Raw genomic sequence first — 26544 nt, 5'->3', positions numbered from 1 at the left:
ATGTCTCATTTAATCCTCTCCCTCGGCACCCCGATCTCCTCTACATCACAAGTGCTACACCAGTACGTGAATCTTTGCTGCAGATTATGATTTTTGCATATCTTGCGTACATAATTGGGGGCTTTTCATTTCACCATGGTGTGTTTTTAAGAGTTTGTGTATTAATATAATGTACACTATATTACCAACAGTATTGAGACACCTGCCTTTACATGTCCATAGGGTTCAGTATTGAGTTGGCCCACCCTTTGCAGCTATAACAGCATCAACTCTTCTGGGAAGGATGTCCACAAGGTTTAGGAGTGTGTCTATGGGAATGTTTGACCATTCTTCCAGAAGCGCATTTGTGAGGTCAGGCGCTGATGTTGGACGAGAAGACCTATGTCACAGTGTCAGCTCTAATTCATCCCAAAGGTGTTCTATCAGGTTGAGGTCTGGACTCAAGTTCCTCCACCCCAAAATCACTCATCCATGTCTTTATAGGCCTTGCTTTGTGCACTGGTGCGCAGTTATGTTGGAACAGGAAGGGGCCGTCCCCAAACTGTTCCCACAAAGTTGAGAGCATGAAATTGTCCAAAATGTCTTGATATGCTGACGCCTTAAGAGTTCTCTTCACTGGAACTAAAAAAAACCCCACACCATAATCCCCCCTCCACTAAATGATTTGGACCAGTGCACAAAACAAGGTCCATAAAGACATGGATGAGCGAGTTTGGGGTGGAGGAACTTGACTGTCCTGTACAGAGTCCTGACCTCAACTCGATAGAACACCTTTGGGAATAATTAGAATGGAGACTGCGAGCCAGGCCTTCTCGTCCAACATCAGTGCCTGACCTCACAAATGCTCTTCTGGAAGAATGGTCAAACATTCCCATAGACACACTCCTAAACGTTGTGGACGACCTTCCCAGAAGAATTGAAGCTGTTATAGCTGCAAAGGGCGGGCCAACTCAATATTGAACCCTACGGACTAAGACTGGGATGCCATTAAAGTTCATGTGTGTGTAAAGGCAGGTGTCCCAATACTTTTGGTAATATAGTGTATATGCTATATTTCGATGATGACGGCAGCCTTAGCCTCACTTCTTTATATTTCATGTATTATAAATATAATGTTGGGGGGGGGGCAAGTTGTTGAACTCCAATAAGTTGTTTTTTTTGTAGTTGGGTTACATATTGGTCTTTATCAGGAGCTCCTACCTCACTTACTACTGACCCCTGCATCACCTACTACTAACCTCTGCGTCAGTTACTACTGACCTCTGAATTCTGCATCACTTATTACTGACCTGTGAACTTTGCATCACTTACTACTGATCTCTGCGTCACTTACTACTGATCTCTGCGTCACCTACTACTGATCTCTGCGTCACCTACTACTGATCTCTGCGTCACCTACTACTGATCTCTGCGTCACTTACTACTGATCTCTGTGTCACTTACTACTGATCTCTGCGTCACCTACTACTGATCTCTGCGTCACCTACTACTGATTTCTGCGTCACTTACTACTGATCTCTGCGTCACCTACTACTGATCTCTGCGTCACCTACTACTGATTTCTGCGTCACTTACTACTGATCTCTGCGTCACTTACTACTGATCTCTGCGTCACCTACTACTGATCTCTGCGTCACCTACTACTGATCTCTGCGTCACTTACTACTGATCTCTGCGTCACCTACTACTGATCTCTGCGTCACCTACTACTGATCTCTGCGTCACTTACTACTGATCTCTGCGTCACTTACTACTGATCTCTGCGTCACCTACTACTGATCTCTGCGTCACTTACTACTGATCTCTGCATCACTTACTACTGATCTCTGCGTCACCTACTACTGATCTCTGCGTCACCTACTACTGATCTCTGCATCACTTACTACTGATCTCTGTGTCACTTACTACTGATCTCTGCGTCACCTACTACTGATCTCTGCGTCACCTACTACTGACCTCTGAACTCTGCATCACCTACTACTAACCTCTGCGTCAGTTACTACTGACCTCTGAATTCTGCATCCCTTATTACTGACCTGTGAACTCTGCATCACCTACTACTGATCTCTGCGTCACCTACTACTGATCTCTGCATCACCTACTACTGATCTCTGCGTCACTTACTACTGATCTTTGTGTCACCTACTACTGACCTGTGGACTCTGCGTCACTTACTACTGATCTCTGCTTCACTTACTACTGACATCTGAACTCTGCATTACCTACTACTGACCTGTGAACCCTCTATCACTTACTATAGAACCCCTGCTTCTATTTTTAACCACGGCCGATATTCAGTGCAATGTTTTTTGTTCCCCCAAGAGGGTGCATCAGGTGCACTCATTGTGAAGGACCCCCATAGTGACCATAAAGTGGCAGAAATATCAGAGCAAGATGGATTTGTGCAACTGTCATCCTCGTCTTCAGGTCAGTATATCACCTTTGTTGTCATTGGCTGTGGGCATGCTGGTGGGCCCGATATATCTGAATATTTACAACTGTTGTAAAGCAGCATCTTTATCTATGTTTGAACAAGTACAGCAAATTAGTCATTGCATTTCTGATTGGCTAAATGTGTCAAGAGTTTTGTTAGATGGAAAGCCCTCATAGAAGCCATTTGTCAACTACTTCTTGGATAGTTAAAGTGGTAGTAAAGTCCACTTTTTAACTTGAGCCTACAGGTAGGCCTATAATAAGGCTTACCTGTAGGTACAGTGAATATCTCTAAGTTGCACCGTTTAGGAGATATTCACATGGGGTGCAGCCGGTGACGTCACCGACACATGCGCTTAGAGGGGACAGCATACCCATGCTGTACCTTCAGAGCTCCGTGCCGGGGTTGAGTGAAGGTGGAAGCCATGACAGCGCTGTGCTGGAAGGCTCTGTGTGCAGGTAAGTCTGTTGTAATGTGCTAGCATGCAGTGCATACTAGCACATTATGGCATAACGCTGCAGGGGGCGGTTTACTACTGCTTTAAGGTTTATGTAAATCCAATCACTTAAATCTTATATAAGCTTTAATATGTTTAAAGGAGAAGTCCAGCCAAAGCTCGTTTGGCTGTACCTCTCCTGTGGATCACAGGAGTGCAGTTCGTTTTGCACTCCTGTGACCCGTTTTCACCAGAGAGCGGGCTGAAGTCCGCTCTCTGCTGATGTCACAGAAGTCGGTCCAGGCACCGCGTCATCCCGAAAATAAAGTCAGGATCCGCCAGATCCTTGAACTGACACCCAGCTCAGCCTCTCAGTGAGCCACTGAGAGCCTGAACCAGCCGCCCCCCGCCCCCCCTCCACAGCCCAGCGCCCCAATGAGCGAGGAGGGGGCAGAGCGGAGAGCCGTGACTGACAGTCATGAGCTCTCTGCTCGGGGAGCTCTGAGAACCGATCGATCGGCGGTGTTCGATCGCTCAGGCTCTCAGTGTCAGAGCCGATGGAGGGACCGATGCTGCCTCCACCTAGGTAAGTATGAGTCTTAACCACTTCAGCCCCGGAAGATTTGGCTGCTCAATGAGCAGAGCATTTTTTGCGATACAGCACTGCGTCGCTTAAACTGACAATTGCGCGGTCGCGCGACACTGTACCCAAACAAAATTGACGTCCTTTTTTTTCTCACGAATAGAGCTTTCTTTTGGTGGTATTTGATCACCTCTGCGTTTTTTATTTTTTGCGCTATAAACAAAAAAAGAGCGTCAATTTTGAAAAAAAACACAATATTTTGTACTTTTTGCTATAATAAAACTTTTTTGTACTTTTTGCTATATAAAAAAACAAAACAAAAAAAACCCTCTTTTAAGACATTTCAAAAGTTATTTTCAATAGACAGGCTGGGAGGTTAATTGGCTCCTGTCTAAATTGGCCCTAATATGTGTGTGTATGAATGTTAGGGACCTTAGATTGTAAGCTCCTTGGGGGCAGGGACTGATGTGAATGTACAATATAGGTGTAAATCGCTGCTTAAAATTGACGGCGCTATATAAAGTACCTGTAGAAAATAAATACATTTTTAAATCCATAGCTTTCATTGTGGCCATGTTCACACTAGTCAGCATGGTAAAATACAGCGTGGGCAACTGACAATATGAGCCTTGGCAGGGAGCGGTGCAACACATCCCTTTTTTTTACTTTATTTGAGTGACACTGAGATGTAACAAAAGGAAGAAAAGAGGGGAAAATAACTATTTTATTTGAAATAATGAAAAATAGGAATTGTTTATGTTTATGGCAAACTAAATCTTGTCCATTAATGGTGTAAATGTACTTTAAGCTTTGATTTTGTTATGGTTTACTTTGTATTTTATTCTTTTTTTTTTTTTTTTATGGCAGATTTCTGGCTTCACATACGCCTGTACTACCAGGGCAAACTGGTGACCGAGGTCACCACAAAAACCGCCGAAGGTTGCCGCATTGCCTCCCAGTCATCCTGCCAGTGGGATTACAGCCCGTATTCACCTATCCTGTTGGAGGAAATCCCTTTCCCTTCTCCCCAAGAAGTGATGGGTATCCTGAAACCCGGGGTCTACCAGGTGCTCAAAAAGCTGCTTCAGCACCTGGACAAGGGGGTGCTACTGTGGGTGGCACCGGAAGGGGTGTTTATAAAAAGGCAGTGCCAAGTACGAGTATACTGGAGCAGCCCCTCAGCCCCGCACAAAGACCAACCCAACAAACTGGAGAGAGAGAAGACCTGCAAGGTGCTGGACACAGAACAATTCATGACAGGTGAGGAGCCGACCTAAAGGGGAACTGTAATGGCTTAGGGTCAATTTTAGGATTTTTTTTTTCTAACTTGTTTTTAAATTGTGTGTGTGTGTATATATTTATATATACACATATACATATATATATATATATATATATATATATATATATATACACATACATATACATATATATATATATATATATATATATATATACATAGATTGTAAGCTCTAAGGAGCAGGGCCCTCTGATTCCTACTGTATCAAAGTGTATTGTATTTGTACTGTCTACCCTCAAGTTGTAAAGCGCTACGTAAACTGTTGGCGCTATATAAATACTGTATAATAATAATATATATATATATATATATATATATATATATATATATATATATATATATACCGTATATACTCGAGTATAAGTCAAATTTTTCAGCACATTTTTTTGTGCTGAAAGTGCCCCCCTCGACTTAAACTCGAGTCAAGCACTTTTCTGCAGCAAAAAATTTCATTTTCCGAACCGAATTTGGGGCCCCGTATCTCAGGGGCACTTGGTGCTAGAAACCCCAAGTTTGGTATGCAAACCCAGTGGACCTGGTACCACAACATATCCAAACCTGAAGTTCCTAGCACTAAGTGGCCCCGAGATACGGGGCCCCAAAATCGGTTCGGAAAATGTCATTCTCTGCTGCAGAAAAGTGCTTGACATTTTCTGAACTGATTTTTGGGGCCCTGTATCTCGGGGCCACTTGGTGCTAGAAACTCCAGCTTTGGAAATGTTATGGTGCTAGTTCCTCTGGATTTACACACCAAATTTGGGGTTCTTAGCACTAAGTGGCCCCCGAGATACTGGGCACCAAATTCGGTCAACTGTGTCTATCTGCAGCAATGTCATTTCGGGACCCTTTGGGTTCAGAGACCCCAAATTTTGGCTGCAGCTAGGAGGCATCTAGGAACCCTTAACTACCGAGTTTGAAGTTCGGGGGACCTATGGCTGCAAATGGGCACAGTGAGGCATGCAAATGGGCACAGTGATGCTGCAAATGGGCATTGTTGACCCTCTTTTCCACTTAAAGTAGCTGTGCATTTCTCACCCTCGTCTTATACTCGGGTCAATAAGTTTTTCCCATTTTTTTTGTGGTAAATTAGGGCCTCGACTTATACTCGGAACGACTTATACTCGAGTATATACGGTATATATACACACACACACAGTATATATCTTAAAAGTTTGCATAGCCTGGAAGAATTTGTGAAATTTTGATGTTGAAAATATGACTGATCAGCCAAAAAAACTGTCTTTTATTTAACCACTTCAGCCCCGGAAGGATTTACCCCCTTAATGACCAGGCCATTTTTTTGCGATACGGCACTGTGTTGATTTAACTGCGATGTTGTACCCAAACAAAATTTATGTGTTTTTTTCCCCACAAGTAGAGCTTTCTTTTGGTGGTATTTGATCATCTCTGCGGTTTTTTATTTTTTGCGCTATAAACAAAAAAAGACCGACAATTTTGAAAAAAAAAAAATATATATATATTTTTTACTTTCCGCTATTAGACATATCCAAAAAAAAAATATATATATATATATATATATATATATATATATATATATATATATATATATATAAACAAATGTATTCATCAGTTTAGGCTAATTTGTATTCTTCTACATATTTTTGGTAAAAAAAAAAACCCAATAAGCGTATATTGATTGGTTTGCGCAAAAGTTATAGCGTCTACAAATAGATAGATTTATGGCATTTTTCTTATTTTTTTTACGCTAGTAATGGCGGCGATCAGCGATTTTTAGCGGGACTGCGACATTGCGGAGGACAGATCGGACACTTAACTGACATTTTTGACACTTTTTTGGGAACCAGTGACATTGTTACAGTGATCGGTGCTAAAAAAAAAAATGCACCGACATTGTACTAATGACACTGGCAGGGAAGGGGTTAACATCAGGAGCGATCAAGGGGTTAAATGTGTTCCCTGGTTGTGATTACTAACTGTATGGGGGACTGTGATATATACACACAGTAAGATCAGGGTGGTTAGACTTAAGTGGTGCATGGGATTTCAAGAAGTTGTGCCAGTCTTATGCCCCGTACACACGGTCGGATTTTCCGACGGAAAATGTGTGATAGGACCTTGTTGTCAGAAATTCCGACCGCGTGTGGGCTCCATCACACATTTTCCATCGGATTTTCCGACACACAAAGTTTGAGAGCAGGCTATAAAATTTTCCGACAACAAAATCCGTTGTCGGAAATTCCAATCGTGTGTACACAAATCCGACAAAGTGCCACGCATGCTCAGAATAAAGAGATGAAAGCTATTGGCTACTGCGCCGTTTATAGTCCCGACGTACGTGTTTTACGTCACCGCGTTCAGAACGATCGGATTTTCCGACAACTTTGTGTGACCGTGTGTATACAAGACAAGTTTGAGCCAACATCTGTCAGAAAAAATCCATGGATATTGTTGTCGGAATGTCCGATCAATGTCCGACCGTGTGTACGGGGCATTAGAACTGCATTTTTAAGGGCATTGTAGCCCACTTTTATTTAAAGGAACGGAAAATTCACAAAAGACACCAATTTCTCATGCAGGGGTTCCACCAGTACTGTAATGCCCCGTACACACGATAGGATTTTCCGACAACAAAATCCTGGATTTATTTCCGACAGATGTTGCCTCAAACTTGTCTTGCATACACACGGTCACACAAATCTTGTCGGAAATTCCCGAACGTCAAGAACACGGTGACGTACAAGACGTACGACGAGCCGAGAAAAATGAAATTCAATAGCCAGTGCGGCTCTTCTGCTGGATTCCGAGCATGCGTGGAATTTTGCTCTGCATACCAACACAAAGGTTGTGTTGCTCGTAGCTTACTTACAATCAGCTCCTTGCTGCTCTGTCATGGACTACTTCTGCATCCTGCAGACATGCACACTCTGGCTGCCCCCCATGCAGCCTTCCTGACTCCTAGAGAGGATGGGAGTCCTGCACAGACCTCATGTCTGTTGGGTGGAGCCCTGAGCGCTAACCCCGGGTCTATTATGAACCCAGCCCCCACAATAGGGATGAAACTTTTTCGTGGAAGGGAGTTTATCAAGACACATGGCCACTCATTAAAATAAGAAAAGAGGTTTAACCTTAAACTACGTAGAGGGTTCTTTACTGTAAGAGCGGCAAGGATGTGGAATTCCCTTCCACAGGCGGTGGTCTCAGCGGGGGGCATCGATAGTTTCAAAAAATTATTAGATAAGCACCTGACCGACCACAACATACAGGGATATATAATGTAATACTGACATATAATCACACACATAGGTTGAACTTGATGGACTTGTCTTTTTTCAACCTCACCTACTATGTAACCTGTGCAATCAGCGTGCCTGCCTCTCCAAAAATCTGGCTTAAAGAGGTTGTAAACCTCAGAAAAAAAAACGATGTAAGAAAAAGGCATAATGAGCTAGTATGCATCGCATACTAGCTCATTATGAAATACTTATCTTAGAACAAAGCTTAGTGGCGCCCAAACACCGCTGAGACAGCTGACATTTTCCCTGGAGTTTCTCCCGGATTTGCGGGCCCCAGCGCGGTGATTGGCATGCGCCCGTGAGCCCCTGTTCACAGCTCGGAAGGAACGGCACCCGTGGCCGCTCCCTTAGAGCGCATGCGCCAGTGATGTCACTGGCTGCATGCAATGTAAATATCTCCTAAACGGTACACATTGGGAGATGTGTTCACTTATTATAGGCATACCTAGAGGTAAATGTCAGCAGAGGATGTTTACTTCCTCTTTAAACTGCTAAAATAAACAGTAGTATGGGCTCGCCTCTTTACAACACATACAGGCAATTTGTCAGGAATCAGCAGCAGGGATGGCCAGATCTGTGTGGCTACAGGCAGGAGACGGGGACCAGGCTGTTTATACCTTAAAGGAGTTGTAAAGGCAGAAGGTTTTTTTATCTTAATGAATTCTATGCATTAAGATAAAAAAACTTGTGTGCCGCAGCTCCCCAGCACCCCCCTATCGTTTACCTGAGCCCCTTCTCTCCGCAGCGATGTCCACGAGTGTCTTAGCTGTCCCAGACACTCTTCCTGATAGGCTGCCACGCCTGCACGCGACGCCAACGGCTGTCAATCAAAAGCAGCCAGCCAATCAGGGGAGAGAGGGGGCGGGGCCGGGTCAGGGCTCTGTCTGAATGGCTACATGGAGCTCTGACTCGGCTCGGGTGCCCCCTGTAGCAAGCTGCTGGCTGAGGGGGCACTCACCAGAGGGAGGGGAAAGGAGAATATAAGAGGGACCCGAGAAGAGGAGGATCCTGGCTGCTCTGTGCAAATCCAACTGCACAGTATTTTTATAAAAAAAAAAAAAAAAAAAAAACAAGCCCTTACAATCACTTTAAGTGAGATTTATTTACAGTGAAACAAAGACCACCCAAACACCAGCACACAGCAACAAATAAAAATACAAGTGAACCAAGAACCCAGTGATCGAATACCTGACAACCTGACAACTAACAAACAGAAAGCCTAACAACTAACTATATATACTGTACAACATATGGAGGTGCAGGGAGCAGAAAGGGGAACCAAAACTGGGATCAAGAACAAGGAAGAGAAGGTAAAAGGCAGCAGGGTAGAGTACAGGGAGGGAGCAAGAACAGGATAACAGCTAGTAAGTAGTATCAGGCAGCGAGCAAAAGGGCACTAAGAGACCATTCACACAGGGACGACTTGTCAGGCGACCTAGTCGCCTGACAAGTCGCCTCCCGTTCTGTGCTATGGAACCGTTCTAAGGGGAGCGACGCAAGTCGCTCCGACTTAGAAAAAGGTTCCTGTACGACTTCGGGGGCGACTTGGGGCGACTTGCATAGACTTCTATACAGAAGTCGTTTTGCAAGTCGCCCGGGCAGTCGTTTGCAGGTCGCCTCGCAGAGGCGACCTGCAAGTCGTGTTGCCCCTGTGTGAATGGGGTCTTAAGGTGGAGGACCTAGATATCTTCCCAGCAGCCAGCATCAGGTGGACACTGATTACTGGAATCTGCTGGCTGCTGGGAGACACCCGCTGGTGGACACTGAAATTACAACCCTCCGCCCAGGGAACCACAGTGCCATCAGCAAGTGATCCAGGCCCTGACACAATTGCTTTACAAATAAGCATTTTAATAATGCCAATGATTCCCAGATAAATAAGCATTAGCTCAAGTGAAAGCACAGCAGACACAGCTTGCTTTGCAGCTTCATTGGTCTGACTGAAACCTGTCACTGCTAAAGGCATTACAAAATTCTAAGCAGTGGCCTCTCAGTCTGTCACTGGCAATACTACTTCAAATTGTAGGACGTGGAGCTGTTGGACCTTTTGGTAAGATGTGGAAGCAGGGGCATACGAACAGGGGTCGCAGTGGTCGCATTGCAACCTGGCCCCATGCTCCTGGGAGCCAGTGCAGCCCCCATGTACCGGATAGGAGGGTGGTGGCATGTAGAGGAACCTCAATGTAGCCACTGAATGCCCGCTTCTCCTCCTCATCTTCCCGCAAACATTAATCAACTGCAGGAGGCAAATGGAGGGCATCGGTTCCTCCGCATGCCTCCCTATCCCTGTCCTGCTGCCAAGGGCCTCTGTGTGCTTCCCTTGCCCCCACCCCCTTGCCCTCCCACCGGCTGCTGCGGGGGGATCTGTCAGATTTGAGAGCGGGGAAGGGGCCGGCAAATGTGTAATTTACCAGTCCCTTCCTTGTTCTATTAAATAGCATTAGTGATCGGTACACCATGTACCTGTGTTTACTATGCTTCAGTTTATGAATGAACGGGAAGCTCTGAACAGAGCTATTCCTGTTTATTCATTCTGTGCAGCTGAGACTGCAGAGAAAGGGACTGATGAATATGTCCTCAGACCCTTTCTCTGTCTCAAAAGTGAGACATCAGGGGTCTGTTTAGACCCCAGATATTTCACCAAAGCCCCCCCAACGGGGGTCCTAAAAAAGAATAAGAAAAAATAAATTGTAAAAAAAAAAAAAAAAAAATGAATAAAAAAAATAAAACAAAAATAAAAAACCTGACACCAGCGGCAAAACTACCAGGGTCGCAAAGGTCGCACTTGCGACTGCTGTCTGGCATTAACAGTTAAAGATATGTGGCGCTAGTCTACATATGCCGCTCATCATAAATCTCCAAAGAATTCTCAATGTTTCCTTAATACACAATAGACAATAATAACTTCTCCCATTAGGGGGCAGCTGAATTAACCACAGTGTTAAATACTAAAAGACATCCCTAATAAATCATCAAATTAAATCATCCAATACTGATGTGTCCCTCAATCAGACCAAATAAAAAATGTGACCATAAAATACTTATAAAACACAGTGGTAATGATGAAAATTAAACAACGGTTCCTAAAACTGTGTCATAAAACGTGCATAATTTCTTCAACATACAAAAATAAAAAATAAATATTGCTGATGGGTAAATACTATCAAAGCAGCATGCAATAATGAATGTGAAAGTGCAGTTCAATATCACATAAAATAAACAAAAAGTGATCAAGTGCATAAAAGTAGCATAGGTGCTGGATTCATTCACTTGAAGAAACTGGTGCAGCACACAGTCATCCCTTTGATAAAGTCACGTGGTGTGACGCAACGCGTCAGGGTAGGAGGAGCCAGGTGCCGACGCTTCCAGGGGACGGCCGTACCCGGAAGCTTGTACTGTTTCTGCTGTTACTGCTGCTGACAGTTTCGTTTTTACATGTAAGTTACTATGTTTTTATAATAAACTTGGATTTGAATTACTTCACTATGGAAGCATCTCCTTCTTCATTATCATTTTGGGGTCGGTGTGAGCGCTGGTGACTAGTTAGTGAGTGTCTGACCCACGTACATCCTTGGAAGAAGGGGACGGCTGCTGGATCATCATCCCTTACAGTTAAATATTAACTATCTGCCTGACTTGGCCCATTGGGGCCGCTGATTAAGGTGAGAGGCTGGGGGAAACACCTGTGTGCTGCACCAGTTTCTTCAAGTGAATGAATCCAGCACCAAGTCACGTTATTGGCATGCTAATATTAACCATCTGTATGGACATTTCAAACCACATTGCATGAAGCAATACATTTTTTGGACTTGATCACAGTTTATGCCACAGTTTTTTATGAGAAGTATGTTCAGGTGGAAGAGGTGTTACATATATATTTTGGAGTGCACTTTAGAGTCATAATTTTAGATATATGCACGGCTCTGCACCTATGCTACTTTTATGCACTTGATCACTTTTTGTTTATTTTATGTGATATTGAACTGCACTTTCACATTCATTATTGCATGCTGCTTTGATAGTATTTACCCATCAGCAATATTTATTTTTTATTTTTGTATGTTGAAGAAATTATGCACGTTTTATGACACAGTTTTAGGAACCGTTGTTTAATTTTCATCATTACCACTGTGTTTTATAAGTATTTTATGGTCACATTTTTTATTTGGTCTGATTGAGGGACACATCAGTATTGGATGATTTAATTTGATGATTTATTAGGGATGTCTTTTAGTATTTAACACTGTGGTTAATTCAGCTGCCCCCTAATGGGAGAAGTTATTATTGTCTATTGTGTATTAAGGAAACATTGAGAATTCTTTGGAGATTTATGATGAGCGGCATATGTAGACTAGCGCCACATATCTTTAACTGTTAGTACGTTACTCATTTGGGTGGGTGAGGCCACCTCTTATGTTGGCAGCTTCTCTAACCTTTTGTGCCCTTGATTTGTAAGAACGCGGTTGTGCGCATTAGTTTTCTATTATTTCATGCTGTCTGGCATTCCTTCCCCGCAGGGGGACTCAAAGGCGGCAGGAAGGTGGCCCGCTGCGGGACCATAATAAAGGGTCCCACGATGGGAGTAAAAGGGCCCTGGGATCAGTGGGGAGGGCCCCGGTCAGGGACCAGGGGGGGCCCCTTCATGGTTTCTTGCCCTGGGGCCCTGAAGGCAGCTGAGATTTAAAGAGCATGTCCTTCAGAGAGGACTGCCCTTAGTCATTGGACAACTCAAACAAACTAATTATAGCACACATGAGTATAACAGCAACCAATCATCTTATCCCTTTTGTTGCTCAACTTAAAGTTGAGGAATCAAAGAGAAAACTTACAGGATTACTAATAACAGTTTTTTTTGCAGACACCTTGATCATTTAGGTCCACAGTCTTCTTCTTGCAAGGTGTTAGCTTACCGGTTGCCTTATATGTTCTGCCTCTCTGTTCTAGAAATGGAAATGTTCATGACACACAAAGGTCCAGAACCCCAGTACCAGATCCAGCTGTGCTTTGGAGAGGAATACCCCGAGTCATCTGGTAACCCCAACAAACTGATAACAGCACACGTGAGTATGATGGCACCACCTGCAAGCTGTAGGGTTGTAGAAAAAAAAAACATTTAGCAATGCGTACATAAAAGAACAGCTGGGAAATCAGGACGACGAACAAAAAAAAAATTGTGCTGACTATAGCAACCGCCCAGCTTCCATGTTTCTAGGTGACCTGTGCGAGAAGAAAAAAAAAAAAAAGTCAACTGCCACTGCTGACATCCTTTTGAAAATAGTAGCTGTCAGCAGCTTAAGTAGCAAAGCCTGCCCCCTTGCTGTGAAAAGTTGTATTTTCTCTCTGTGTGGAAGCAGCGGTGTCTCTGTAGAGGACCTATGGTGGTTATTTACTAAAGGCAAATCCACTTTGCACTGCAAGTGCACTTGGAAGTGAAGTCGCTGTAGATCAGAGGGGGACATGCAAGGTAAATAAAAAACAGCGTTTTATCTTGCACATGATTGGATAATAAAATCAGCAGAGCTTCCCCTTATTTCAGACCTTCCCCTTAGATTTAGGCCTCATACACACGGACATTTTAAAAAAAGAGGGGCTGTAAAGCTAGTAACAACACCTGGAAAGAAAAAAGCAGCGTTAAAAAGGCGATTTTATTAGTGTTTTGCTTTGGCGTCAATGCGCGTTTAACATCATTTGTAAGCGTTATTTTTAGTTTTTTTAAATCTCTCTGCTATTTTCCACTCCCAAATTACCCACATAAACAGTTTTACAGCTTAAAAACGTCGGTATAGCGCTAATGCGCGTTTTTGAGCTTTCTTCGGCGTCGGCATCAAAACAGCCCTAGCGCTGGAGCCTCAGAACGCGCTGGTCCTTGGTTTGTTTTTTTTTTGGAGCTTAAAAAGGACCATGCCCGTTACAGCTCAAAAACGCCATGGTGTGTATGAGCCCATTAAATAACATGGAGCGGCGTTCTTAAGCAGCAAAAAAAAGCTCAAAAAATCCGCTGTTAAAACGTCCGTGTGAATGAGGCCTTAGAGTGACTGCACTTCCAAGTGCACTTTCAGTGCAAAGTGGATTTGCCTTTCGTAAATAACCCCCAATGTGTCTTCTGCAATGTCAAATCAATAGCAGGGACCGCGACCTTTACTAATTCCAGATCTCCAACTGTGACTCAGCAGGGGGCAAGATTTACACCCCCCCCCCCCCCCCCGACCAGGCCATTTTGTGCGGCACTGCGTCATTTTAATTGAAAATTGCGCTGTCCTGCGATGCTGTACCCAAATGAAATTGATGTCCTTTTTTTTCCCCACAAATAGAGCTCTCTTTTGGTGGTATTTGATCACCTCTGCAGTTTTTATTTTTTGAGCTATAAACAAAAAAAAAAAAAAAATAGAAAACAAAAGAACGACAATTTTGAAAAAAAAAAATATTTTTTACTTTCTGCTTTAAAATAAAAAAAATTTAAAAATCTAATTTGTTCATCAATTTAAGCCAATATGTATTCTGCTACATGTTTTTGTTAAAAAAAAAAAAAAAATCCCAATAAACGTATATTGATTGGTTTGCGCAAAAGTTATAGCGTCTACAAACTATGGGATAAAATTATGGAATTTTTATTTATTCTTTACTAGTAATGGCGGCGCTCAGCAACTTATAGCCAACAAACAAATCTAATAAAAAATGTTTTAAAAATCTAATTTGTTCATCAATTTAGGCCAATATGTACTCTGCTACATATTTTTGATAAAAAAAAAAAAAAAAAAATCCCATTAAGCGTATATTGATTGGTTTGCGCAAAAGTTATAGCGTCTACAAACTATGGAATAAAATGATGGAATTTCTATTTATTTTTTACTAGTAATGGCGGCGATCAGCGACTTATAGCGGGACTGCGATATTGCGGCGGAGAAATCGGACACTGACACTTTTGCGGGAGCCAGTAAGCGGGCCAGGAAGCGGTTAACATCAGGGGCAATCAAAGGGTTAAATGTGTGCCTGACCAGTGTTTTACTACTGTGGGGGGAGGTGCTTGTACTAATGGAAGGCATTGAACCTGTGTTCCTGCTTTGCAGGAACACAGGATCAATGCCTTCCATACGGACAGAACGGAAATCTGCCTTGTTTACATAGGCAGGCTACCGTTCTGCCTGTGTAACGAATGATCAGCGGGCGCTGGCGGGCATCGGGCCCGCTGATCGGCTCTCGCATGCGCACCCTATACCCGGAAATGCAGGATGATGCGCAGAGCGGCCACCTTGTAGCAGTAAATCTGCTATGGGATGGTCGGCAAGTGGTTAAGCCCCTCATCCACACCGATGCAACTTGTCATGCGATTTGACAGTTCCAAATGGCCTAACAAGTCGCACCCCATTGCAGGCAATGGAACAGTTCACATTGCCACAAGTCATGTTGCAGTGATTACAAAAAAGGTTCCTGTGTATTGTTTCCTAAAGCTGGTTCATACACGGATCAAATTTCATCCTGTTCCTCAGGAAAGTCGCTCAGTGGGTGGGCGTTAGCCACGCCCCCCACTCATCATCTCTCAACTGAAAATTTCAAGGCGTCGGGCAGAAAACTGTCAGCTAAACAGCAGCTGCATCCAATCAGATGCAGCTGTTCAGGTATCATAATACAATAGCCACAGCAGGAGATTTGTCCATCTGTATTATGGCTAGAGAAAGTCATCTGAAGTCATTTAATGGGGGTTGGTGCACAGGAAAAAATGTCTGCTCATGGAACTCATATTCCCACTGCTGTTTCTTTTTGCACAAGAAATGCAAGCTAGCATCTGATTGGTTGTTATAGACTGCACCACACAGTGACCTTACTGTTGCCTCATTCCGCTAGGACCTCATCTCTACTGGTCTTCTCCCATCTCTTCTCAGGTTGAGCCGGTGTTCGCTCGGGAATTTCTTGAACAGGCAAAGATGAAACTGAGGAGTGAGCCTGCAAGTCCAAATCTACTTTCACCTAGTCCTGTATGAACAGATATGTCCTACAATGCTTATCCCCAATGTAAATATTGGGTTGCCTGGGCCTGCTGGGAGTTGTGGTTCTTCAACAGATCCTGTAAGGCAGTTTATCAAACATCAACCTAAACCGCCTTGGTTCTCTCATGATCTCTTCTGAATGGGACCCCTAAACTGGCCTTCCCAAATCACCTTCTAATACCCTTTGTTTACTTGAGCTTTGACATTCTCTATCTAGATCAGTGGTCTCCAAACTGTGGCCTGGGGGCCAGATGCAGCGCTGTGCTTGCTGTTATCCAGCCCTTGGGGTCTTATTTCGTTCTCTGATACAAACCAAGGGGCACAATTCCTCCCAATGACACCAGCGATGGTGCACAATTCCTATCATTGGCACCAACAATGGAGCACAATTCTTCCCAATGACAAAAATGATGGGGCATAATTCTTCTCAATGAAACCAATGATGGAGCCCAATACCTCCCAATGCCACCAACAATGGGGCCCAACGAAATCAATGATGGGGCACAATTCCTCCCAATAACACCAGCTATTGGCCACAATTCCTTCCAATGACACCAGCGATGGGGAACAATTCCTCCCAATTACACAAATGATGGGGCATAATTCCTCCCAATGAAACCAATGATGGAGCCCAATACCTCCCAATGACACCAACGATGGGGCACAATTCCTCCCAATGACACCAACGATGGGACCCAACGACAACAATGATGGGGCACAATTCCTCCCAATGACACTAAGGATGGGGCCCAACGACACCAACGATGGGGCACAATTCCTCCCAATGATACCAGCAATGGGGAACAATTCCTCCCAATTACACAAATGATGGGGCATAATTCCTCTCAATGAAACAGATGATGGAGCCCAATACCTCCCAATGACACCAACGATGGGGCACAGTTCCTCCCAATGACACCAACGATGAGGCCCAACGACACCAATGATGGGGCACAATTCCTCCCAATGACGCCAACAATGGGGTACAATTTCTCCCAATGACACCAGAGATGGGGCCCAATGAAACCAAGGATGGGGCACAATTCCTCCCAATGACACCAGAGATGGGGCATAGTTTCTCCCAATGACACCGATGATGGGACCCAATTCCTCCCAATGACACCAAGGATGGGGCACAATTCCTCTCACTGATACCAAAGTTGAGGCATTTTTTACTCCAACTGATGCTGGGACATTTTGTACTCCCAATGGCCACAGTCCGGCCCCCCCCCCCTCTAGTCATAAGGACAGTAAACCGGCCCTTTGTTTAGAAAGTTTGGAGACCCCTGATCTAGATGAATGGAATGCTTGTATTGAAGAGTGTAAAAACTCCTCACTAGATATTTATAGCGCCACCATAAATCCTGAATAACTCTTTTGAAGTTTAGTATGGGAAAATAAAAAAACTGTTCAGAGCCAATCTATACTCAAAAAATAAACCTGAATTGTACAACCTACAATGAATGTTCAACCTGACCCTTCAGCTCACCATACATGTTACAATCTGACCACAATGTCTTTGTACAGTCAACTTTATAACTATATAATATGAGAACTTACCTAAACTACCCAAACTGCGTCCAATCATGCTTGCCCTTGCAGTAGGTTGATCTAACGGAGATTTTATAGTCAGATTGTGATGTGTTGTAAACCTCATAACATTATAATTAATAAGTAACCTTTATAATACAATGAACACTCAATCTGACCCTGAAACATCCTTCAAAAAACACCTATTCTGACTGTGACACACCCTACACTAAACAACCAGTATAAGCCATTTATATACCCTACCCTACACCAGTGGCGGCCCCTTCATACAGGGCGCAGGGGCGCCGCCCCCCCCCCCCCTTCCCCCTAATCTACATGCAGGGCGCCAGACGCATGGATTTCAGTGGGGATTTTTATTTATTTATTTTTTTTTTTGAAGAACGATTAGAGCCTGAAGGAAAAATGGGGAAGGCCTTACTAGAGTAACCAAAAATCGGATTTTGAAGGCAAGGAAATAATGGGGAGATGACCAAGATTAATATTTATCACATTTATTGAAAAAAGTACAAAATATAAACATAATGCTCAAAAAGGATAAAAAGCACATAATACGTGCATATGATAAAGTTTGTACAGTGAGCCCTAAAGACGCACAAGTTGGTTTATTTTGCCACCCTCCCCGAATTATTGTGCACCAGCCGCCACTGCCCTACACGAACTCCCAGTTAGACCTTATACACCTATCCTTATGCCGCGTACGCACGAGCGGACTTTACGGCGGACTTTACGGCAGACTTTGCTCGGCAGACTTTGACAGACTTTACGACGGACTTTCTGAATGAACGGACTTGCCTACACACAATCCACCAAAGTCCGTCGAATTCGTACGTGATGACGTACGACCGGACTAAAACAAGGAAGTTCATAGCCAGTAGCCAATAGCTGCCCTAGCGTGGCTTTTTGTCCGTCGAACTAGCATACAGACGAGCGGACTTTTCGACCGGACTCGAGTTCGACGGAAACATTTAAAACATGTTTCAAATCTAAGTCCGTCCAAATTTTGAGAAAACAAAGTCCGCTGGAGCCCACACACGATCGAATTGTCCGACAACATCCCGTCCGCCGGGCAAAGTCTGCCGTAAAGTCCGCTTGTGTGTACGTGGCATTAGAGTCCAATCAGACTACTTGTACATCCTGCAGTAAATTACTTATTTGCCTGTCACATAACCCATACTGAAGTTTTTACCTGACCTTGATTTGCCATATGACCTAATACTATGTGTGCAGTTCCTTGTCCCTATGCTGTGAATTTGCATATAACTGATTGCTGTAAATATGAATATAAAAGCCTTTTTTTGCAATGAACACACTTTTGTTTTTGTTGTTTTTGTTTTAGGGTGTCTGCCTCCCAGTATTTGTAGCTGCTGACTTAATTTTTTTTGGGGGGGGGGGTGGATTTTCTCTTCAAAGTAGGATTGAGCTCAAAAAGTCAAGACTTGCTGCATCTAGAAATAAAAATTTTGCCTAAAAAAAATACCCTGAATATCTACCCATTGTCTTACACTCCTAAAAAAAATACACACTTTCCATGCCTAGGCACTCTTTTTCTGTAGCAGCACTATAGCTCTGTATCTGCAGTGTGAGATCATAAGGCACTACTACCTCTGACAGCTTGTTTCACCAGATTTGTAATGAAGTTTAATAAAGTCAATACTGCTCTGCTTGCTGGAGAGAAAGCTGTACCTGAAGACCTGCAGTGCAAGGATATCCCTGTCTCTACTTAATTCATTCTGTGGATCTGTGCTACCTGCACCTCTCCTGCTGTAGCTTGTATATTCCCCACCATTCATCAGGGGGTCGGCTCTGACATAAGGAAGCAGGGCTCTGCTCCTCTACCAATATGGACACATATAGAAATAAGGGGGGAGATTTACTAACACTGGTGCACACAGAAGCTTTGCAAAGTAACCATTCAGCTTTTAGGTTTTATTGTCAAAGCTTAAGGCTCCATTCACACTTGTGCGACTTGTCATGCTACTTTGGACATCAAAGCCACATGACAAGTTGCAGCCCATTCAAATTGGTGCGACTTAAAGTTGCAGCCACTTTGAAAAGGTGCCGCCACTGATTTGGTGCGATTTTTGATGCAACATTGGTCCAAAGAATGTAAAGTCAGATCAAAGACGCGCTCCGAAGTCACACTGGGAATCGTGCGACTTTGGAGATGCGCTAATGTGAATGCAGCCTAACTGAACAAGCTGAAGTTAGAAGCTGATTGATTACTATGCAAACCTGCACCAGATTCTGTCTGCTCCAGTTTTAGTAAATCTCGCCCCTTGTGGACAAGACATAGTGAGTCAATGGGAAAAGTATCAGCTGCAGGGACGTCAGAGCAGGGCTGGAACAAGGGGTGGGCGCTGCAGGGACGTCAGAGCAGGGCTGGAACAAGGGGTGGGCGCTGCAGGGACGTCAGAGCAGGGCTGGAACAAGGGGTGGGCGCTGCAGGGACGTCAGAGCAGGGCTGGAACAAGGGGTGGGCGCTGCAGGGACGTCAGAGCAGGGCTGGAACAAGGGGTGGGCGCTGCAGGGACGTCATAGCAGGGCTGGAACAAGGGGTGGGCGCTGCAGGGACGTCAGAGCAGGGCTGGAACAAGGCTGGAATGGTTTACTGTAGGGATGGGGGCACCTTCCTTCTGTTACATGACTGACAGGGTTAAAGCGGAGGTCCGCCCACTGCTGCAAAAACTAAAAGCCAGCCGCTGCACATACTGCAGCTGCTGACTTTTAATAATCGGACACTTACCTGTCCTGGAGTCCAGCGATGTTGGCACCACAGCTGATGTTTACATCAGCTGTTGGGTGCATGCCGCCGCCATTGCGAGTAAGGGAACCTGGCAGCGTAGCCTTACCGCTTCACGCTGGGAACTCTACTGCGCACGAGCGAGGCTCCGCTCCTCTCTTACTGGCCCGGCAGCCGGGGAAGGAGGAGGGAGCCCCAGCGATGACGCAAATACCCGCGGCTGAGGCTCCCAGAAGTGGGGACAGGATACCCGTGAAAGACAGTTATCCTGCCCCCCTCCCCCCCCGAAAGGTGCCAAATGTGGCAGCGGGAGGGGGGGGGGGGAGTACAACGAGCGTCCACATTTGGGTGGAACTCTGCTTTAAAGACAGCAGCAGTGATTTTGACAAGCGAGTGACTGCTGGGTGTAGGATCCCCTAAGCTTGCATAACATAAATGGGGAGGGGGGCAGTAATTTTTTGCCCTGAGCGCTGGATGACCTTGTCACAGCAGTGGGTCAAAGGTAAGACTGTTGACTAGTCCTTTATTCTCTTCCAACTTTTGGTAGAACAACTTTCACAAGTCTTTAAAATCTAAGTGTCTTGAACAGAGAATATGCACATAAAAAATTAAAATAAATGAAAAACACAGACCAGATGTCCTATACATAAATGTCCATTTATTTTGAAAATTCTGTACAGTTTTCATGTTTTACAGTAATAAATTATTGGCAGTGAACTGGCATTTTTGGCAAACATCTCATATTTCAGATGCTACTCACAATGTGCATTTCATATGCAATCCTTCAATCCATTCAAAATCTATAATGATGATTTAATCACAGATTAGTAATGAAATCATCCACTATGTAACATTTCTTTATCAGTCAGAGAAAAAAAAAACACACACACCATTATAAAAATGTACTAGTCACCCATTTACAAAGTCGGTTATTAGTGCAAATTCAGTATGACAAAATGTAAAGGCAAAACGGACTTTGGTACAGCAACTTGCAAAATAAGAGCCTATAGCAATTATAAAATTAGGTTGGTTCTATATATCAAAATCTGGAGAGAGCGAGAGAGAGAGAGAGGAGAAGAGAGAGAGGAAGAGAGAGAGAGAGGAAGAGAGAGAGAGGGGGGGGAGAGGGGGGAGAGGAAGAGAGAGAGGGGGGGAGAGGGGGGGGGGGGAGAGGGAGAGAGAGAGAGAGGAAGAGAGAGAGAGAGAGAGAGAGAGAGAGAGAGGAAGAGAGAGAGAGGAAGAGAGAGAGAGAGAGAGAGAGAGAGAGAGAGGAGAGAGGAGAGAGAGAGGAAGAGAGAGAGAGGAAGAGAGAGAGGGGGGGGAGAGGGAGAGAGAGAGAGGAAGAGAGAGAGAGGAAGAGAGAGAGAGAGAGAGAGAGAGAAGAGAGAGAGAGGAAGAGAGAGAGAGAGAGAGAGAGAGAGATCTACACACACACCTTTTTTTTTGTTTTGGATGCCAAGAGGCAGGGTTTAACCACTTCCATAATGCGTGAATTCCAGCACTCCTCTCCTACATGTAAAAATACAATTTTTTTAGCTATAAAATTACTCAGAACCCCCAAACATATTTTTTTAGCAGACACCCTAGGGAAGAAAATGGCAGTCATTGCAACTTTTTATGTCACACGGTATTTGCGCAGTAATTTTTCAAACACAATTTTTTTGGGGAAAAAAAAAACACATTTTCATGAATTCTAAATAATAAAAAAAAAAAACAGTAAAGTTAGCCCAATTTTTTTGCATAATGTGATAGATGATGTTACGCCGAGTAAATAGAGACCTCAAATGTCACGCTTTAAAATTGCGCACACTCGTGGTATGGCATCAAACTTCAGTACCTAAAAATCTGCATAGGCGACGCTTTAACATTTTTTACAGGTTACATGTTTAGAGTTACAGAGGAGATCTTGGGCTGGAATTATTGCTAACGTTCGCGGTGATACCTCACATGTGTGGTTTGACTGTCGTTTACATATGCAGGCGTGCCTTACGTATGCGTTTTCTTCTGCGTGTGAGCTCGCGGGGCCGCTTTGATTTCTTATTTATTTTATTTTTATTTTTACACTTTCCCTTTAAAAAAGTAAAACATTTTTGATCACTTTTATTCCCATTACAAGGAATGTAAACATCCCTTGTCATGGGAATAGTGCGTGATCAGTCCTCTTTTATGGAGAGATATGGGGGTCTATAAGACCCCACATCTCTCCTCCAGGCTGGAAAGCATCAGATCAAAAAAAAAATTACGGTCTGATGCTTTCTAGCTGAGATCTTAGCTTTCTTTACTTCCGGCTTCAGAGATTGCCGGGGACCATCTGTTCCTCAGGTTTTCTCTATGACTTCCTTCCAGCGCCAGCGTATTCCTTCTCTAGAATGGCATGGGAGAGCCCGCAGAAGCACCGGACGGTGGCGGGAGGGGGGGCACCCCCTCTGGTTGCCGGTAAAAATGATCAAGTGGCTGAACTGCCGCTATGATCATTCTTATGGTGTGTAGGGAATCGCGGGCTGAAAGAAAAATTATATCTGGATGATGCCTGCAGCTGCAGGCATCTTTCAGATAACACAGCTGAAAGCCCAGGACGTAATATGACGGCCTGCCTTATGGAAGTGGTTAAACCCCTTTCAGGTTTTTATTGCTGCCTGCAGAGTGACAGGAGAGATTCTCCCTCTCTTTATGTCTCTTTATGAAAACTATGGCAGATGGGACAAACCAGAAGTAAAAAACCTAAGATAAAAACAAGAGAGAGTTATTTTGTAAAACTGAAATTTAATCAAGCAAACGTATGAACCTTTTTGACCTCACGCACACATGACAATATAAAAATGCCAGTAGCATTAGCTGTAGAAAGCTGTAGAATCAGTTTTGCAGCATTTTTTGCAGTGGCCTTTTTCAGCTTTTGCTTTTTAAACATATACTATACTCCCACAAAAGCTTATGGCTCCAAAACACCCATAGATACAGAATAGCCGCCTTTTTTAGCCTTTCAGTTAGAACGGTTTTACAGCTGAAAAACTTCAAACCCACTATTTCTGGGGGGGGGTTCCCAGACAGAAAATGCCCCTGCCAAAAAAACGCTGATAACAGCCTATGTGTGCATGGACACATATGATAACAAGCTGGAGAGTTTACTGGCTGCAGGGGGAAAAAAAAACGCCTGCAGCCAAAAAAGGCAAAATTGTATACTTACCTGATGGTAATTTTCCTTTCCTGATACATAAGCATGACAGCATACACGAATGGTATAGGCTCCGGCCCTCACCCAATCAGGACTGTTTAATATATATATATATATAAATAAATGAGTGGCCCCCCCCCCAGGCGGCATTCTCGTAACTATACTCAAATGCGAAACCCACAAGGGAGGGTTTGTATGCTGTCATGCTTATGTATCAGGAAAGGAAAAATTACCATCAGGTAAGTATACAATTTTCCGTTTTCCTGACACAAGCATGACAGCATACACAAATGGGATGTAGCACGCCAACAAAACCTATAAGGGAGGGCCATGCTGAAGCGTTTGAATTAGCATATCATTAGATTCGTTTGGGAACTGAAGTCAACTCCCCTGCTTCCAATGTTGGTTGATTGAATTTGCAATAGGCAAAAAAAATGTTTTTCAGTATATGAACCTGGTTGGTATCCTGTAAAATTCTGGACCTCTGAATTTTGCCCATGAGCACGCCACCCAATTTGATAAATTCATCAATCTAGTGCAGAGCTCACTTTATCTTCGTCCTATAAGCCCCTTAGGCTACTCTGACCTGAGATAATACCATTGTCCTAGTGGACAATGAAAAAAGTCTTCTGATACTGCCAGGCCTGAAGAGGCCACTGACTGACCTTCTAGAGAAGGGCCACTTCCATGTATTTCCTCCACATAGGGTCCATTACTCCAGCTTGTGGTGACGCAGACATTTCAGTTTGGACATGCCGGAAGGGTGATGTCTTAACCCAGAAGCAAGGATGCAGACCCTCGTCTGGTGCTGGAGAAGAAGAAACCAGAGCCATTTTGTTTGATTATGGTAGCAATAAGGTAGTTTACCACTTGACGCTTGGATCTCTGAAAGCCTTCTTCCAGATGTGATATCCTTAAGAAATACTGCTTTAGTGTCACTGAACGTATTGAGGTAGTCTTGTTCAGTATACCTGGAGTTTGCCGCAGGTTCCCCAGGCTTCCACAAGGTTTCAAATAACAAAAGGCGAGACCCCTCGATGAGCCTTCCTAACTTGGTCTCCCAGTTACTATATCTAATGTGGCTGAACTTGGATACACTTGGCTCCGCTATGTAAGGTCTGAGGTCTGTGTAAGGTCTGAGATCTCAGGAAAAATAGAATAGGAGGTTCTTGGGCCAAAGACACCACGGCCTGTAAGGCCACCGGATCATTACTGCCCTTATCCCAACTGTTTGACTACGGATTCTGGTTGAACTAGATGGACTTGCGTCTTTCTTCAACCTGCCTAACCATGCAACTATGATCCTGATGAGGAGCTTGGAGATCACTAAGTCTGGTGGCTATATAGGCTAACCTGCTAACCCAGCTGGATGTTAGTAGGTCCATTGCTTCCACTTCTGGGAAGCTCCTATTGCAAGAATAACTTCCATTCCTGACCATTGAGTTTACTGCCAAGTTGAGATTCATTGAACTGCTTGTTGGTCTAGGGACTCACCCTTGACATCCAAAGCTTCGTATTTTACCGTGTCTGACAGGAAGTTCTGGGAAGCCAGAACACAGAGCGATGAGATGAGACCGGTTTTACTGTTGGCAAACCTGAATACCTCTGGCATGAGTTGAAAAATCTTGTATTCCTTCTTGCCATGATGGGAGATTACCCATTGCCCTCTGTTTGGAGCATAACTGAGGCCTCCTAGGCTGTGTTGCCCAGACACTTCCTCCTCCATTGACCTTAAGCTAGGAGGTCACTGAGGTGAATACAGACTTTGATGATTGGTATGCCTGGAAGTTGATGAAAGTTGACAAGATTAATTATCCTTAGCCACCATCAACGGGACTTGTCTCACATGTGGGGTAATCTTCCCTGGAATAGGAAGCAAATCTTCCATTACCTTAGAAGGCCAGATTATGTTCTCAATCTTCCAGTGCGTCCAACCAACTGCATGGATTACTGTAGACTACTTCTTGACCATTTGAGACCATGGGATACAGCTAGGACTTGCCTCCACATAAGAACCTAATACTGTCACCCTCCGTGAGAGCAACTCTACAGTATTCTCTTGAGTGTCTAAAATGTCATTATTATAATGAGATTAGTTGGCCTTTTCCAGTTGATGGAATGTCCAAATTTGACCTGAGTCTGAATCAGAATTTGCCAGGACCCGGAGGATGTTGAGCCACTCACAGCTGTTGTCTAGCTAAGGAACCTGCAGCCCTTGCTTTCGCAAGATGGCCACTAATGGAAGCAATGTTCTGGAAAATGTCTTGAGTATGTGGAAAGTTCAAAGGTTGTTGAGTGAACCCAGAAAGTGAAACTCTCAGAAGCCTGCGTATGTACACATCAGCTAGATCTAAAGAAACTGCAGCTGCTTTATCTGATGGTTTGAGTGATTGTTCTCAATGACTCCATATGAAGTTTTTGGATCTTGATCCTTCGTCCCATATCTTGCCTAAATCTGCTTTACGACTAAGAACACTAGACCGATGGTTCCTGTTGGACAAGATTGGTAACATTTGCTTAAAGCCTTGATTGCTCTAAAGAACCATAGTGGGAATTAGAGGAGTTGGAAGATTGGAAAGAAATTCCATTGACTTCCTTACTGCACAAAGTACATATTCGCCAACACACCAGGAATCTTACGTTGTTGTCCCAAGGTTTTGTTGCAGACAGATCACATCACAAAGACAAGTGCTGCACAGGCCCCACTGATCCTGAGCCTCCTACCCAAATTTGCATTTATTCTGCAATATAACACCTACTGGGCACATTTGAGTAAAACTCTGTGTTCTGGGCCTAGGTGACTAGCCTAAGTGATTAGTCCCTGATCTAGACATTACTGATTCAATCTTAGATCACATACAGTTCAACTTAGAAGAGGTATATGCAGTCAGTGGGTTAAGCCATAGAGCTTGACTAACCCCACAGAATAGTGGAGGAACAGCCTATTGCATCAATAGTGGTTGTACTGCCTCACTGGTCACTTTAATTTCACTCATGGATCAAACACCACAGAGACGTCTTACTGGCCAAGTTTGCCTTTCACTCGTCTGCTGAGAACCAAATACTGA

General features: G+C 44.0%; 1 protein-coding gene across 3 annotated transcripts in view; it reads left to right on the top strand.

The window, feature by feature from the left end:
* LOC141113951 (interferon regulatory factor 4-like) overlaps positions 1-18869 on the top strand; it is a 52665-nt gene extending 33796 nt beyond the window's left edge. For all 3 annotated transcript variants that reach the window (XM_073607329.1, XM_073607327.1, XM_073607328.1), the window contains exons 6-9: positions 2323-2427; positions 4321-4713; positions 12973-13088; positions 15909-18869. In XM_073607329.1, coding sequence (XP_073463430.1) covers positions 2323-2427; positions 4321-4713; positions 12973-13088; positions 15909-16007 — 713 coding nt within the window. In that variant the 3' untranslated portion in view covers positions 16008-18869. The remainder of the gene's footprint in view (positions 1-2322; positions 2428-4320; positions 4714-12972; positions 13089-15908) is intronic.
* The last annotated feature ends 7675 nt before the right edge of the window (positions 18870-26544 follow it).

This window comes from Aquarana catesbeiana, linkage group LG12 (genome assembly GCF_042186555.1).
Source record: "Aquarana catesbeiana isolate 2022-GZ linkage group LG12, ASM4218655v1, whole genome shotgun sequence".
Classification (NCBI taxonomy): domain Eukaryota; kingdom Metazoa; phylum Chordata; class Amphibia; order Anura; family Ranidae; genus Aquarana; species Aquarana catesbeiana.
The sequence above is the reverse complement of the archived record's forward strand: the minus strand, read 5'-3'. Positions and strand labels throughout refer to the sequence as shown.